At 48.1% G+C, this 12,464-nt stretch overlaps 4 protein-coding genes across 4 annotated transcripts; 2 read left to right on the forward strand and 2 right to left on the reverse strand.

The window, feature by feature from the left end:
• Window positions 1–567: 567 nt before the first annotated feature.
• N7511_010225 (uncharacterized protein) lies at window positions 568–1,162 on the reverse strand (the record flags this gene model as incomplete). Its single annotated transcript, XM_057132602.1, has 4 exons — window positions 568–589; window positions 691–756; window positions 817–882; window positions 1,020–1,162. 4 exons carry the CDS (start codon window positions 1,160–1,162, stop codon window positions 568–570), a joined length of 297 nt encoding a protein of 98 aa, XP_056980590.1.
• A 1,286-nt stretch (window positions 1,163–2,448) lies between these two features.
• Window positions 2,449–3,536, forward strand: artA (14-3-3 adaptor artA). Its single transcript, XM_057132603.1, has 4 exons — window positions 2,449–2,541; window positions 2,595–3,143; window positions 3,200–3,270; window positions 3,321–3,536. The coding sequence occupies exons 1-4, from the start codon at window positions 2,481–2,483 to the stop codon at window positions 3,423–3,425; spliced, it is 786 nt and encodes a 261-aa protein (XP_056980591.1). The 5' UTR covers window positions 2,449–2,480; the 3' UTR covers window positions 3,426–3,536.
• Window positions 3,537–4,408: 872 nt separating this feature from the next.
• Window positions 4,409–4,905, forward strand: N7511_010227 (uncharacterized protein; the record flags this gene model as incomplete). Its single annotated transcript, XM_057132604.1, has 2 exons — window positions 4,409–4,453; window positions 4,660–4,905. 2 exons carry the CDS (start codon window positions 4,409–4,411, stop codon window positions 4,903–4,905), a joined length of 291 nt encoding a protein of 96 aa, XP_056980592.1.
• A 4,874-nt stretch (window positions 4,906–9,779) lies between these two features.
• Window positions 9,780–10,366, reverse strand: N7511_010228 (short coiled-coil protein; the record flags this gene model as incomplete). The annotated part of the gene is made up of 2 exons (XM_057132605.1): window positions 9,780–9,978; window positions 10,047–10,366. The coding sequence occupies 2 exons, from the start codon at window positions 10,364–10,366 to the stop codon at window positions 9,780–9,782; spliced, it is 519 nt and encodes a 172-aa protein (XP_056980593.1).
• Window positions 10,367–12,464: the final 2,098 nt, after the last annotated feature.

A 12,464-nucleotide genomic window follows, 5' to 3' on the forward strand; every position in this document is an offset into this window, starting at 1 on the left:
TATTTCAATGTGAAGGGTTGCAATATTAAAGATACATACAATCGTGTCATCGGTAGCAGGCTCGTTTACATTTTGTAGGGCTGTATGGATATTTGTTGACAGGAGATTTACTTGTAAAAGTTCCCTGCTTATAAGTTAAGAGAGGAGAGCCCTTGTGTTTTTATAGGTCCATGAGACATCGTCTTGAGATCAGGGTAAAAGTCCCATGCTTGGTCGACCACTAGATTTGCTGCTATATACATGTCGCCACAGTGACTCTACTTAATAGCTATGAATCTGGTATCGAATTGGCTCGATACCAACTTGGAACACCATGATTGCCCTCTCTCCAGCCCTCCAAACTACAAAGTACAGAAAAAAATAATAAATCAGATCTCATGCACAGTGTAAATTTCATTGAAGAAACTTGAAATAATGGGATGGAGAGAGATGCTTGAGCGAGGAACAAGCGCTAGCAATGAAGTCAATGGAGCGGCACTGAATCCAGTAAACAAGCTCGGATGGCTTGGAGCAGAGAGAATATTATACACTGGACTAGTTTAGCTATTCAGATATGCATGGAGAAGTCTATTCGCGGGTCAGGCCGTCACTGTAAAGAAACGAGTCAGCCATGTACTTTGTAATGCATCATTAAACCCAGCAAGCTGGAGAAATGACAAAAGATCCGAAAGACGTAAAAGATCCACTCACATATGGCCCTCGAGCTCATCGAGGTGCTTGCGCTGCTCAGCAATCTTCTTCTTGAGGTCAGCGAGCCTGAGAGCACAGTTAGCTTGTGTTCTTGGCCCAAGGTCTAATGATTGAAATGAGACTCACTTCTCCAATTCCTTCTGGCGGATGTAAATGCTTTCCTGAGCGGCCTCACGGCGGGTGAATGCGTCGCTACAGAGCACAGGTGTTAGCGATGATCGTCGCGAGTATGATGTCATCAACCCGCAGACAGACTGACATGCTGAGCTCGTAATTGAAGCCCAGGCCAGACTGCCACAGAAAGACTCGAAGTAATTATCTTTGCTTACCCAGAGGAAGCACTAGCACCAGCACCGGCACGAGGGGCACCAGTGTCACCCTCACCCATACGAGGGACGGCGGCGGAGAAGGAACGGGTCATGACTGCCCGGTTGGCAGCGACGGCAGGGCGGACAACAAATTGACGAAGCATCTTGATGGAATAGTAGAGTTTCGAGAGAAAGAGAGAGAGCAAGAGAGAGAGATGACAGGGGAAGGTTTTACAAAGGTACGCAGAACCGGGACACATCAAGCCATGACATAACTTGTCCACGTCATGTGAGCAGGGGCTTATGTCAGGTGAATATTACATCAGCAGGTCATGTGAGCAGAAATTTCTGTTTCCGGCGTCCAAGATGCGATAAGTGGATGAGCTCTCATTCGACTTGTTCAACTATATTGAGATCATGGGGGATGGTGCAGATGACCTGCTCAGCCTCTGGTCGGGACCGTTTCCTCGGGGATAGAAAACGAGGCCAACCCTAGAGCCCGAGTAGACACGGGAAATGATGTTTGAAACTAGTGGTCTGCCTTGGATTTGGGTCTCTTAATGAGGCGCAAGTAAGGAACCCCGGGGCGATTGGCGCGGAATGGGGGATGACGATGTTGGCCCACCGAACCACACAGAAGATGAGAAGTTGTAGCAGATGAAGTACCAATACAAAAGCGAAATGAGAATTAATTAGACCAAGTGACCAAGCACTTGGTCTGTCTTTTATTCGAAGCCGAAGAAGTGGGTTGTTCAGGCGTAAATCCCAACAACACCGCCTTCTGTGTTTCCCCCCCTCCTTCTCCTCTCCCCTTCTCTCTCTCTTCCCCTTCATCCTCCCCTCCCCCCATCCATCTATCTCCTTTTCACCTTTTTCTCTTTAAACAAGGTGAGTGTTGTCTCGATCTATCTCTCGGTTACTATGGTCCCCATTCCCACGTCACATCTCCTATATCCCTCCTCCCCCCCTCTTCCCCCCCCACACACACATATCAGGACTCGCTGGTTTCCAAGGCTCGAAAAGAACAACTTTCCCTCTTCTCTTCAAAATATCCTTCAAGTCTAGCCCTGTCAAGTCCTCGTCAATGGAATCGCGTCACGATAATATATGGGGGAATTCACATGTCTTCGTTGCCTTGTTTACCCGCTGAACCGGTGCCGCGACCGCTTTCCTGCGATACGACTACGCACGGGAACCAAGGCAAAGTGGCCACTGGGCTATCACCAATGATCGTCATGATCTGCCATCACGCATTTTCGTCCCAATGACTTGATAATAATTCTACGTGATATTTTTGGGGGGAAATTATACACCTGGACCCCTCGATACTTGAGGGGCGGCTGTCTACCCCTCTCGACCGCCTTGCTTGCACTGTTCTCGATGGCGTGATTTGATGCGTTTCCTATCGAAATTCGTGACAACTCAGCATAATTAATCGATAACTCGCTAACCTGGTATATCTGCAGAAAACACATTTTCACAATGGGTCACGAAGACGCTGTCTACCTCGCCAAGCTCGCTGAGCAGGCTGAGCGCTATGAAGGTTGGTTGAATATCGCCAGACTTTCTGTCATATCCGCTAACCATGCGATACAGAGATGGTCGAGAACATGAAGGTCGTTGCCTCGGCCGATGTTGAGCTCACCGTTGAGGAGCGGAATCTCCTGTCCGTCGCTTACAAGAACGTCATCGGTGCCCGCCGTGCTTCCTGGAGAATTGTCACCTCGATCGAGCAGAAGGAGGAGTCCAAGGGCAACGAGTCCCAGGTCACCTTGATTAAGGAGTACCGCCAGAAGATCGAGGCCGAGCTTGCCAAGATCTGCGATGACATCCTCGAGGTCCTCGACGAGCACCTCATCAAGTCCGCCCAGTCCGGCGAGTCCAAGGTCTTCTACCACAAGATGAAGGGTGACTACCACCGTTACCTCGCTGAGTTCGCCATTGGCGACCGCCGCAAGGGTGCCGCCGACTACTCCCTGGAGGCCTACAAGGCCGCCACCGAGATCGCCCAGACTGACCTCGCCCCCACTCACCCCATCCGTCTCGGACTTGCCCTTAACTTCTCCGTCTTCTACTACGAGATCCTCAACTCCCCCGACCAGGCTTGCCACCTCGCCAAGCTCGCCTTCGACGATGCTATTGCTGGTACGTCTATATTTTCCCTGAAAATCCCACAGTTTGGAACTAACGTCTATCTGCAGAGCTCGACACCCTGAGCGAGGAGAGCTACAAGGACTCCACTCTCATCATGCAGCTCCTCCGTGATAACCTGGTATGTACTTCGCTCGACATGGATGAAATTCAATTATTAACTAGTCCTAGACCCTCTGGACCTCGTCCGAGGCTGAGCCCGCTGCCGAGAGCGCCGCCCCCGCCGAGAAGAAGGAGGAGGCCCCGGCTACCGAGGGCGAGAAGCCCGCCGAGTAAATGAGTAACACCTAAAAAGATCTTGTCGAAGGACTCACGTCCTCAGGACGGATGAGACAGCCGAGAGAGAGAGCGCGCGACGGGTCTCCCTGTGCAAGGACATAGAGGGGAAAGAAGGAGAACGGAACCGTGGAATGTATTGACATGAGTTGGGTTGTTCTTTCTCAAGGCTCGCAAGGGCCTACGAGAGATATCACCGTGCTTTGATACTGCACTGGTTCATTTTACTTCGGGTCCTCTACTTACCTTATGCCTTGTCTGCTTTTGGCCCGGTGCTTGTGTTCTCTGCCTGGGGATATCCATCTGTCTTCTCTTTTTCGTTTTTCATTCTCCTTGTTATTTTGTCTACTTTGCCTCTTAACTACCCAAAGAGTCCCTTTGCGCGCACTCTCACAGCACCCCAACACATACACAGGACACACCACACAGAAGTTTTTATTCAATCAGTTCCTTATCAGGATTTCCACGAGGATGTATTTTGCTGATCTCCGACTTGGTTTTCTTACCTTTTCTCTTCTTCATCTCCCGTACTCTGTGCCATATGGCGTTTGATTATCCCTAGACATGGATTCGAAGATGAATTCGTATATTGACCTGAATATTTGCTATCATTGTGTAAATTTGCAGTCGAGGTAGTAAACAGAGGGCACCCACGGGAGCTATATTCATGATCTGTGTACAGTGCCACTGACAAAGTGTTGAACAGTATACGTATGCATGCATACATATAGACAGGATAATGGCCGCCAGATGGGGCTTTCCTGCCTGGGCTGCGTTATGCTGAAGTCGCTCAGGCTCGGACTCATGCTCGATCTCGACAGTCCAGTCATGTATTTCCCAGTGACCAATCATAGTGGATTTACATAGAGGGCAACTGCTTTTCCTCGATACAATCCCATCCTGTTATGCAATTGTTGCTTGATAACCATGCTACGTGCCATATCAGGGTAACCAGGTGTGTTCTTGCCTCTTCATGTTCGACCATGCATGGCTTACTTGAGAATTTGAAGTTGAAGTTGAAGTTGAGGGTTTGTCGTCAAAGCCTCGTCCAATCAGGTGACACGGTTAGCTATACATCCATCACCATCCTAGGATGTCGTCCGTCTCTATTGATCATACTGATTCCGAATTTACCCTTCAACTTCACAAAATGTCCGAGAGTGACAGAACCTTCGCTTCACTTATGAGTACCCTTCCCCCTGAGCATGTTGTACAACCATTTACATGTCTCTAGAATCTCCAGGTCGAAGCAGAGAAGCTATTGGAGTCCCTAGAAGAGAACGGAACTGGTAACCAGTGGATTGATGTCCTCTTTGTCTACACGAAAGATCCAAAGCTCGACGAAGAGCATGACAGAGTTATCGGGGCCCCTTTGAACATCCCATTTGTTGCGCTTTACGACCGATACCCAGGACAAGGGGAAGGTGACATCCTTATTCAAATGGAAGAATTTCGAAACATCACCAAGTTGCTATTCTAATCCATTCTGGTTCGCTGTCGAGCTTATATACCCGCCTTCCCGAATGCTTACCTACAAACGGCAATCTTACAAGCTTCAATGTTACCATTCATATTCCAAGATAGAGTATTTCAGGTTGCAAGCAAGGATAACGGATTTGGTAGAAACGAGCTAGTGAAGGTACATCTATGCCTATAAGAGGGTACATGTTCCTTGTCACTCAAATATAGGGCCACGTTAAAAACACACCCCTCCCCATAACTTATAAGTTGATAGTGGATGTATAACATTAGCAGTAGGATTAGCCCATTTTCAGTATCATATTTTACCTCATATGCCACCTCTTTTTACCCTTATATTTACATGAACAAATGCATCAAATTCTTGGCATTTTAACAAATCAGATCAATCATCAATTCTCGTCTAGTAGCCCGCAGAGAAGTTGATTGTTGTCAAGGGTGTAGGGTTAATACGCACCCAGGGTACCTGAATTTCCTAGGAATTCCCTAGTTAACCATGTACCTTGGGTGTCCGACATAAGATACGATGAAACCGCATATAAACTGGAATGCTTTTGATTGTAACTCTTAAAACCTAGGAACAAAACGTACCTCAATTTACTATACTGCCACATACTGTAGTCCAAGTACGTACCGAATGTCCTCCGGTCCGAGATGTGTAAGCGACAATTGATAATATATACAATTTATCAAGACAGATTTGATGCATTCTTTAAGTAAAATATGAGGTCGCCAGGTAACCCAGCTCCTCCATCGAATACCACCCAGACCTGGGCACCACTTGCAACAATCGTGCAACAAGATGTCAACGGCAAATGGATACCTCCCCCGCGGAAGTGCGACTGTCAGATGAGCTCGCTGATATAGCAGCCAAGAACTTGTCAGTCAGAAAGCTGGTAGCGAATTACCCGTGGGACTTCGACTCGCGAGGACACATCTGACCGCATACCAAGCGTGTGCCACAAGATCCCGCACCAATGATACGATGCCGAGGATTCACATTCATCATCCTATATAATATTCAAAAAGGTGCTAATCCTAACGCTAATGTTATACATCCATTATTCTATGGGGAGGGGTGTGTTTTTGTCATGTCCCAACTTATATTCCATTATAATATTTCTAGCTACCTGATCATAGTTGAATCTCAATTGATACAAAGGAAAGCCTGCATACTTTTATATTACGCCATGACACATGTGCATAAGTTATCGTTAGGTATTGAAGTCAACAGATCCAAGTCTAAATAATATTTCAAGTTAATCCACTACACATTACGTTCGACTAATACATTCAAAGCCGGTTCTTTAGACGTACAACGATAGTCACCACCGATACTTGATCTGTTCAAACAATAAAAATGGAGGATTTGCTACGTAGGCTTATATCCTAGGCGATACGACGTGCAGAGACGGATGACCGGTGGTCACAAGCACAAGTATTGGGGATGTTATAACCAAATCGATATATCCCTAAGATGGTATAATGTATAGTTTTTAGTTAACCAAGTGTTAAGTACCAAGACCCTGTTTGTTTCAGTACAGCTCCAAGCGCATTTGTGTTGTCCTCAAAGCCATGGAAGACTCGATAAAAAAGTGAGGGTAACTCGTCCCCAGAAATGCGCCGACCTTGGGCAGGGAATTTGACCTTTCATTATTAGAGATTCAAGAAGTAGTTCAACGCTACAAAGTGCGGATTTAGCGACTTCAACGGTAAGTTCGTTGCCTTGAACGTTAAACGATTGAGAAGTTTCCCTAGAATACGATCAGTGATAGAAAGATAATTACACTCGCTCTTGATCGAATACGTTGCCTTATAACGTTATAGCATATGGGGCTAATTTTATATCTCCGCTAAGAATAGACAACAATGGCATTAACATTGTCCTTCATTAAAGTGACTGCTGCATGAACCAACCTATGGATGCATGGCACCTTTCATTTCCGTATTGTCAACTCTGCTCCAAATACACAACATGGACGTTCAATACCACGCGTGGAATATTCTACAGTACTGACGGATTAGGTTAAAGGTAAAAAGTACGAGACAGATGCGAATGAGAACTCCCAATGTTGCCTCACTTCTGAAAAACAAACATCAGCAAGCAACGACATGACGCTCAACCCTGTCGATATCATTTCCCCCAAGCGATGTGCTGGAGGCTGCAGGCTGGAGTCTGAGATAGTCACACGAGCACTGAACATGACAGGGGGGTTCTACTTGGAATATGTAACTGCAAGCGCCTAAACTGCGGTTGTGCCTTGATCTGACATGGACCTTATATTTGCTTTTTCTCCTTGGGAGTACTGTACATTCCCTGGTCCATTGTCTGCACTCTTTCCATGACATATTCTTTCTGTACAGATACTCTAATGTGAATGCAGAGCTGGATATAAACAACCAATATCTACTAGAGCCCTATATTGACGCACCTTGAGACGCAAAGCCAAGATCCCAACCCCATAGAGGCTATCGCGGTTCCTTGGGCAGCCTACCCCAGGTCTACAGTCATCCAACGCTCCTGCACACCAAATGCCCCCCCACACCCTCCCAACATATGCCTCACCAACCACCCAGTACAATCCACGCTCGATCCCCAGTCTTCCCCCCCACCGACATCATTGACTCCAGGCCGTGGACACGTCCCCCACGCAAATGACAAGCCCAAGAACACGAACATGAACGTTCAGATCGATCATCACCAGACGCCAACAAGCGAAATGGCGCAAAGGCGTCTTCCAGCAACGTCAAAAAATCGGTGAAGAAGTCGCTCGGGCCGGACTGGCGATCTTCTGCGCGAATTGCAAAACGGCTGGTCCTGCCCTCGCTCTGAATGCTTGGACCCCGTCCGTGGCCCTCCACTTTCCAGGTTGATAATCTCCGGGTCGAATGATCGAATGATCGGAAGAGATCGAGGGGGGACGCGCTGGCGTTAATTCATGGAATATGTATCCGCTTGCTCTTTTTGTTGGGGGTGTGAGCTCTCGGTGTCTATAGTGGCTACAGTATCTATAACTTATATACTGTAGTGTATTGAACTGGTCCAATCGTCTTGCTTGGATGGGATATCACTGCACGGAGGAATGTAAGGCTGTGGAGACTGCAGGTTGCTGTTGCTGCCTTGGTGGAACTGTGCTGTACAGTAATATTGTAGTCAAGTCAAGCGCACTCTACGGATTACAATTTGTCTGGGTTAATACCTCGTACTGGGGTCATTGAATGCGTCTCAAAGGATCAGCAGTTATTGGGAATGTTTCGGGAGTTCCCCTCCCCCCCTTTTTCACGTTCAGCGACCCAATTCATACATGGATATACGGGGCGATCTACGTGTCCGCCCATGGCTGGGTCAACACTAAGGCGATAAGCGAAAGGAGATCTACAAAGAAAAGACAGGACGGTTTAGTCTGAAATAATTTCCATTTGCTGTCATGGTTGAGACCACAATGCTACCAGCCATGCGGGCTCGATAAAAAAGGGGTATGAATGAGATGAGGATTGTAAAAAAAAAAGATAAACGCAAAGGGAAAAATAAAAGATGGGTCAAAGGGGTAAGTTGAGACATGCACGCTCATGGGTATAGCAAGTGCGAGTGCAAGTGCAAAAATGTAGTATAGAGGTGCGATAATGAGATGACGGAAGCCGTCATCTCTGTCTCTCCTTGGCGGGAAAGGAGAGACACGAATGGAATCGGTGGGGATAGTCAGTCCAGCGGAAAATTGGTTAAGGAGTAGACGAAGGGAGAAGAATGGTAGGTGAGAAGCGAAAGGAAGAAAAGAAGAATGACAAAACGCAGATATACAGAGAACCCCCCCGAAAACCGAAAGGGCATATGAGAGGTAAAGATAAGAAGACAAATGGACTGCTCCGAAGGACCCCTAAGATGCTTTCCACTTTCCACGCCGTCCTGCTGTGACCGTGACCGTCACCATGCAAATGCAACCATGACGAGAAAACATTTCCAGTGCGGCTCCAGCAAGAGTCATTCAATCAAATCGAGTCTAATCCCAGTCCCCGAAAACGCCCAAGGTGCTATGCATCGAATGACAAAATAAGAAAACGAAGAGGAAGAGAAAAGAAAACGAAGGAAAAAAAAGTACAAGTGAAACATGTGTTCACAAAACCGCCACGAGAAAGAAACGCCGAATAGAAAAAAGATGAGGAAGAGATAGGCCCAATAATATCGACAAGGGATGAAGGGAGCAGGTGGTTTGAGGTCGCACACCGCGTTGAGGATGATGTAAGAAGAACGAAAAACACAATTATTGCCAAGGTTCAGGTGGCGGACCACTTGACGAACACCAGATATGCAGTGATGTCACAAATGATCCCTTGAACCCCCTTGAGAAGATATATCCGACTTCAGCCTCATCGCTCCAGCGGTTCGATCTCGGTTGAACAGGGGGCTGTGGAGACGATGATGGCGTTGTGGCGTTCAACTCGAAAGTGTCGTATTCTTTTTTTTTTGGTATTTTTCGTAGTATTTTTCGGGTGGCCGAACCAGTCGGGTAGATATGATGTGTGAGAAAGTGGCGATCGTAAGACGTTCCTGGAGAACTGCTGACCTCCATTTCGGAGAGAGAGAAAGGCATTCGTGTCGCCAGAGAGACCTCAACCCTGTCGTTGTTGATACTGTAACATGATGAGCTGGACATGTAACATTGAGGGTCCAGTCGGATGTGCGAGAAGAGAATAGGGAGGAATTTCTTCGTAATGAGTTGAGTGAAAAGAAGTCGGAAAACTCGGTAGAATCGGTCGGGCGCAACTTTGAGAAATCCCCCCTGTCGCAAATCTGAGGCCATCTCCACCGGGTTGACATTCACGGAGAGAGATCTTGGACCACCTGGCGACATTTGATCCCTCATGAGGATAGTTCCATTACTTCTGCGCTTTGCGGGCCTTCGTACTGCGGGTCATTTCGCTCTTGGTCATATTGCGGGTGAGACCACCGATGTAGTCTTGTAGAATCTTGTTCTCATTTTCCAACTTGTCGTGGTCCGATTTGACTGCGTCGATACGCTCGGCGAGAGCCTGAAGAGATGATTGAAGGGCCTTGGCTTGTCTATTTTTTTTCCCGCTCGCCTCGTTAGCCTGCAAAACTCAAACCGTCGCTTTCCGTCCCAAACAGTTGTAGAAAAAACTCACTCTTGTAGAGTTTGACGAGCTTCCTTGCCTAACCGTTCTAAATCGGCGGAATTCCGTCGGGGACTCATGGCCCGGGCGTCGTCTGGGGGAAACTCTTCCTCCTCAATTTCGATTTCGGGATGGTCCCGAGGGACAAGAATCGAAGCACTGGGTTTTCGACTCGCCATTCGGGGACGTTCTGACCGGCCTCGACGATCTGTTTCGGCGTCGGATATGGAAGATGATGAAGAAAGGGATGACATATGCATGCGGCCACCGTCGTTTGGGTGCGGCAAGGTATCAACAGGAGAGGCTTCAGTCATCGCTGTATCTGAGGCCATCAGGGTAACTACTCGCGACACACAGGCTCAAAAAGACGTCCAGGGTGGCGGTGTAATGAGGATCCCGCGATTGGGTCAGGGTTTTTAAAGGGTCGGAGGAAAAGCGTAGGCTGATGAAAACGACCACGGGTCTACCCCTAGCGATGTACCCCAGATGGAAAATCTGTGTTACGCTTGAGGTAGCTACCGGGGTCGGTGGAAATTCGAAAAGAGGTAAGAATGGTGGATTTTTCTCCGGGTTGAAAGACGACCGGGGTCGACTTAAAGGGAGCGGAGATCGGGGGGGAAAGAAGAGTGTGTAATAAAAATCAATTCAGGGCGAGGTCAAGGCGTGATCGAGGGACAGTAATAGGAGGGAAGAGAGAGTGAACGAAAGAAAGTAATGTTAAGTCGAGGTGTTTCAAAGACATGGAAGTGGAAGAGAGCTGCTGGGGGGGGGGGGAGAGGGTTTGGTTTGGGGGGGGGGGGGGTGGGTGGAGGAGAGAAATGGGAAGAAGAGAGAGAGGGTCGGTATTGGTGTTACGGCATGAAAGGGTACCTCTCAGTGACTTGTTGATTGGGGCTACGGGAGCGGCACCACTTGGTACCTCAGGAGTCTCCGGGATTTTGTCTATCGTATCCAGCAGATTGCCCTTGGTAATGATCATCCTTTCTGTTCTCTAATCCCTTCCCTTAGCCTCTCAGGTTCCATGTCTCTTTAGAAAGTGGGGGAGGCGCGTGGCAGCCACATATTAAATGATTACTCGGTGTGCCCTTTTTTTTTTTCTCTGGTACCCGGTACACCGCCGGTCGCTGGAGGGGATGGGGTTAGGGGAGGTCACTGGTACCTCCACCGTTTAGCCGAGTAAATATAGAGGGCAATTAGACTTGGAATTAGAGGTTATTGCACTGGACTTAGAATTTAAGGAGGTTTCTCAGGGGGTGGATATTGTATGCAATGTCGATCGAGCCTCAACAAGCCAAAATGACGCCATGTCCTATTTTCTCATTCACGACATAAAGAGTCTGCATATCCCAGTGGCAAACGTTAAAGGGGAACTTACTCCGTGGTTATGGTCTCCTCCCTTAACCTTGGAAAACAAGAGGCCCTCGGATATTCGCTCGACTGGAAATAAACAATCCCCTCCCCAAACCCTGACCCTGACTCTGATGACCGTGGAAACCAACCGTCCTCACCCCCCTCTCCCCATTTCTTCCGACCCAGTCCGTACAGTATACAGTAGCCGCTTCCACCGCGAAAATGAAACCGTCAAGATGATCTGACACCCTTTGTAGGTGCGCAGAGAACACTTCACCAGTTCACGGGAAAGGGTGTCTCCGCACAGGGTCGTAATCTCCCGCAACCAGTCAACAGTCCTCCTAACCCACCAATGTGCGCCCAACGCTTGGGCTTCAGGCGATCCATTCCCGGGGGGGATTTGACATCCCATATGATTTGATGGATCACTAGCCGAGGGGGAAATGGAGATAGGCGCCGATCTTGAAAACCTTGAGAAAAGATGATCTCTGGGAAAATGGAGAGGGGAGTGGTGGTGATGGAGTCCAGGGTTTTCAGTGTGGACTGTCGACAGTGTACTGTACACACTGTACACAGTAGCCCCATTCCCGGTAGTAGGATCACCTCGAATCAGAACTGCCGACGCCACTACGGGGATATGCAGCAGTCTTCCGCTGCACGAGGCATGACGGCATCAGGGTGAAGCTATTAGGAAGTTAGATATGGATCTCAAACATCAAACCAGATTCGTTCCTGAGCCCCCGATAGTCAGATGATGAGACGCTTAGACCAGGAAATGTGTAACTGCTCCATACACTTCACCGATTTTAGGCCGCAATACACTGTGACGGTTGAGGCGAGGAAGATATTCATCTTCATGGGCAATGGGGAGAGGGGGGGGCAAGTGAGACATCCACGAATGCCTTACGTAGAGGTGAGCTATTGCCTATTGCTTTGTCTATGAGACAGCAGACGGGCACATTCAACGTCCAGTGCAGAAATGCACTGGACTGGTAAATCCAAGACCAAAATAACCGCAATACGTGGTGGGGGTCTTTTTCATTATTGCCATCCTTGTAGCCCCCTTTCACTGGTCGCCCG

Source organism: Penicillium nucicola (assembly GCF_028828085.1).
Source record: "Penicillium nucicola strain IBT 29836 chromosome Unknown utg000010l, whole genome shotgun sequence".
NCBI lineage: Eukaryota > Fungi > Ascomycota > Eurotiomycetes > Eurotiales > Aspergillaceae > Penicillium > Penicillium nucicola.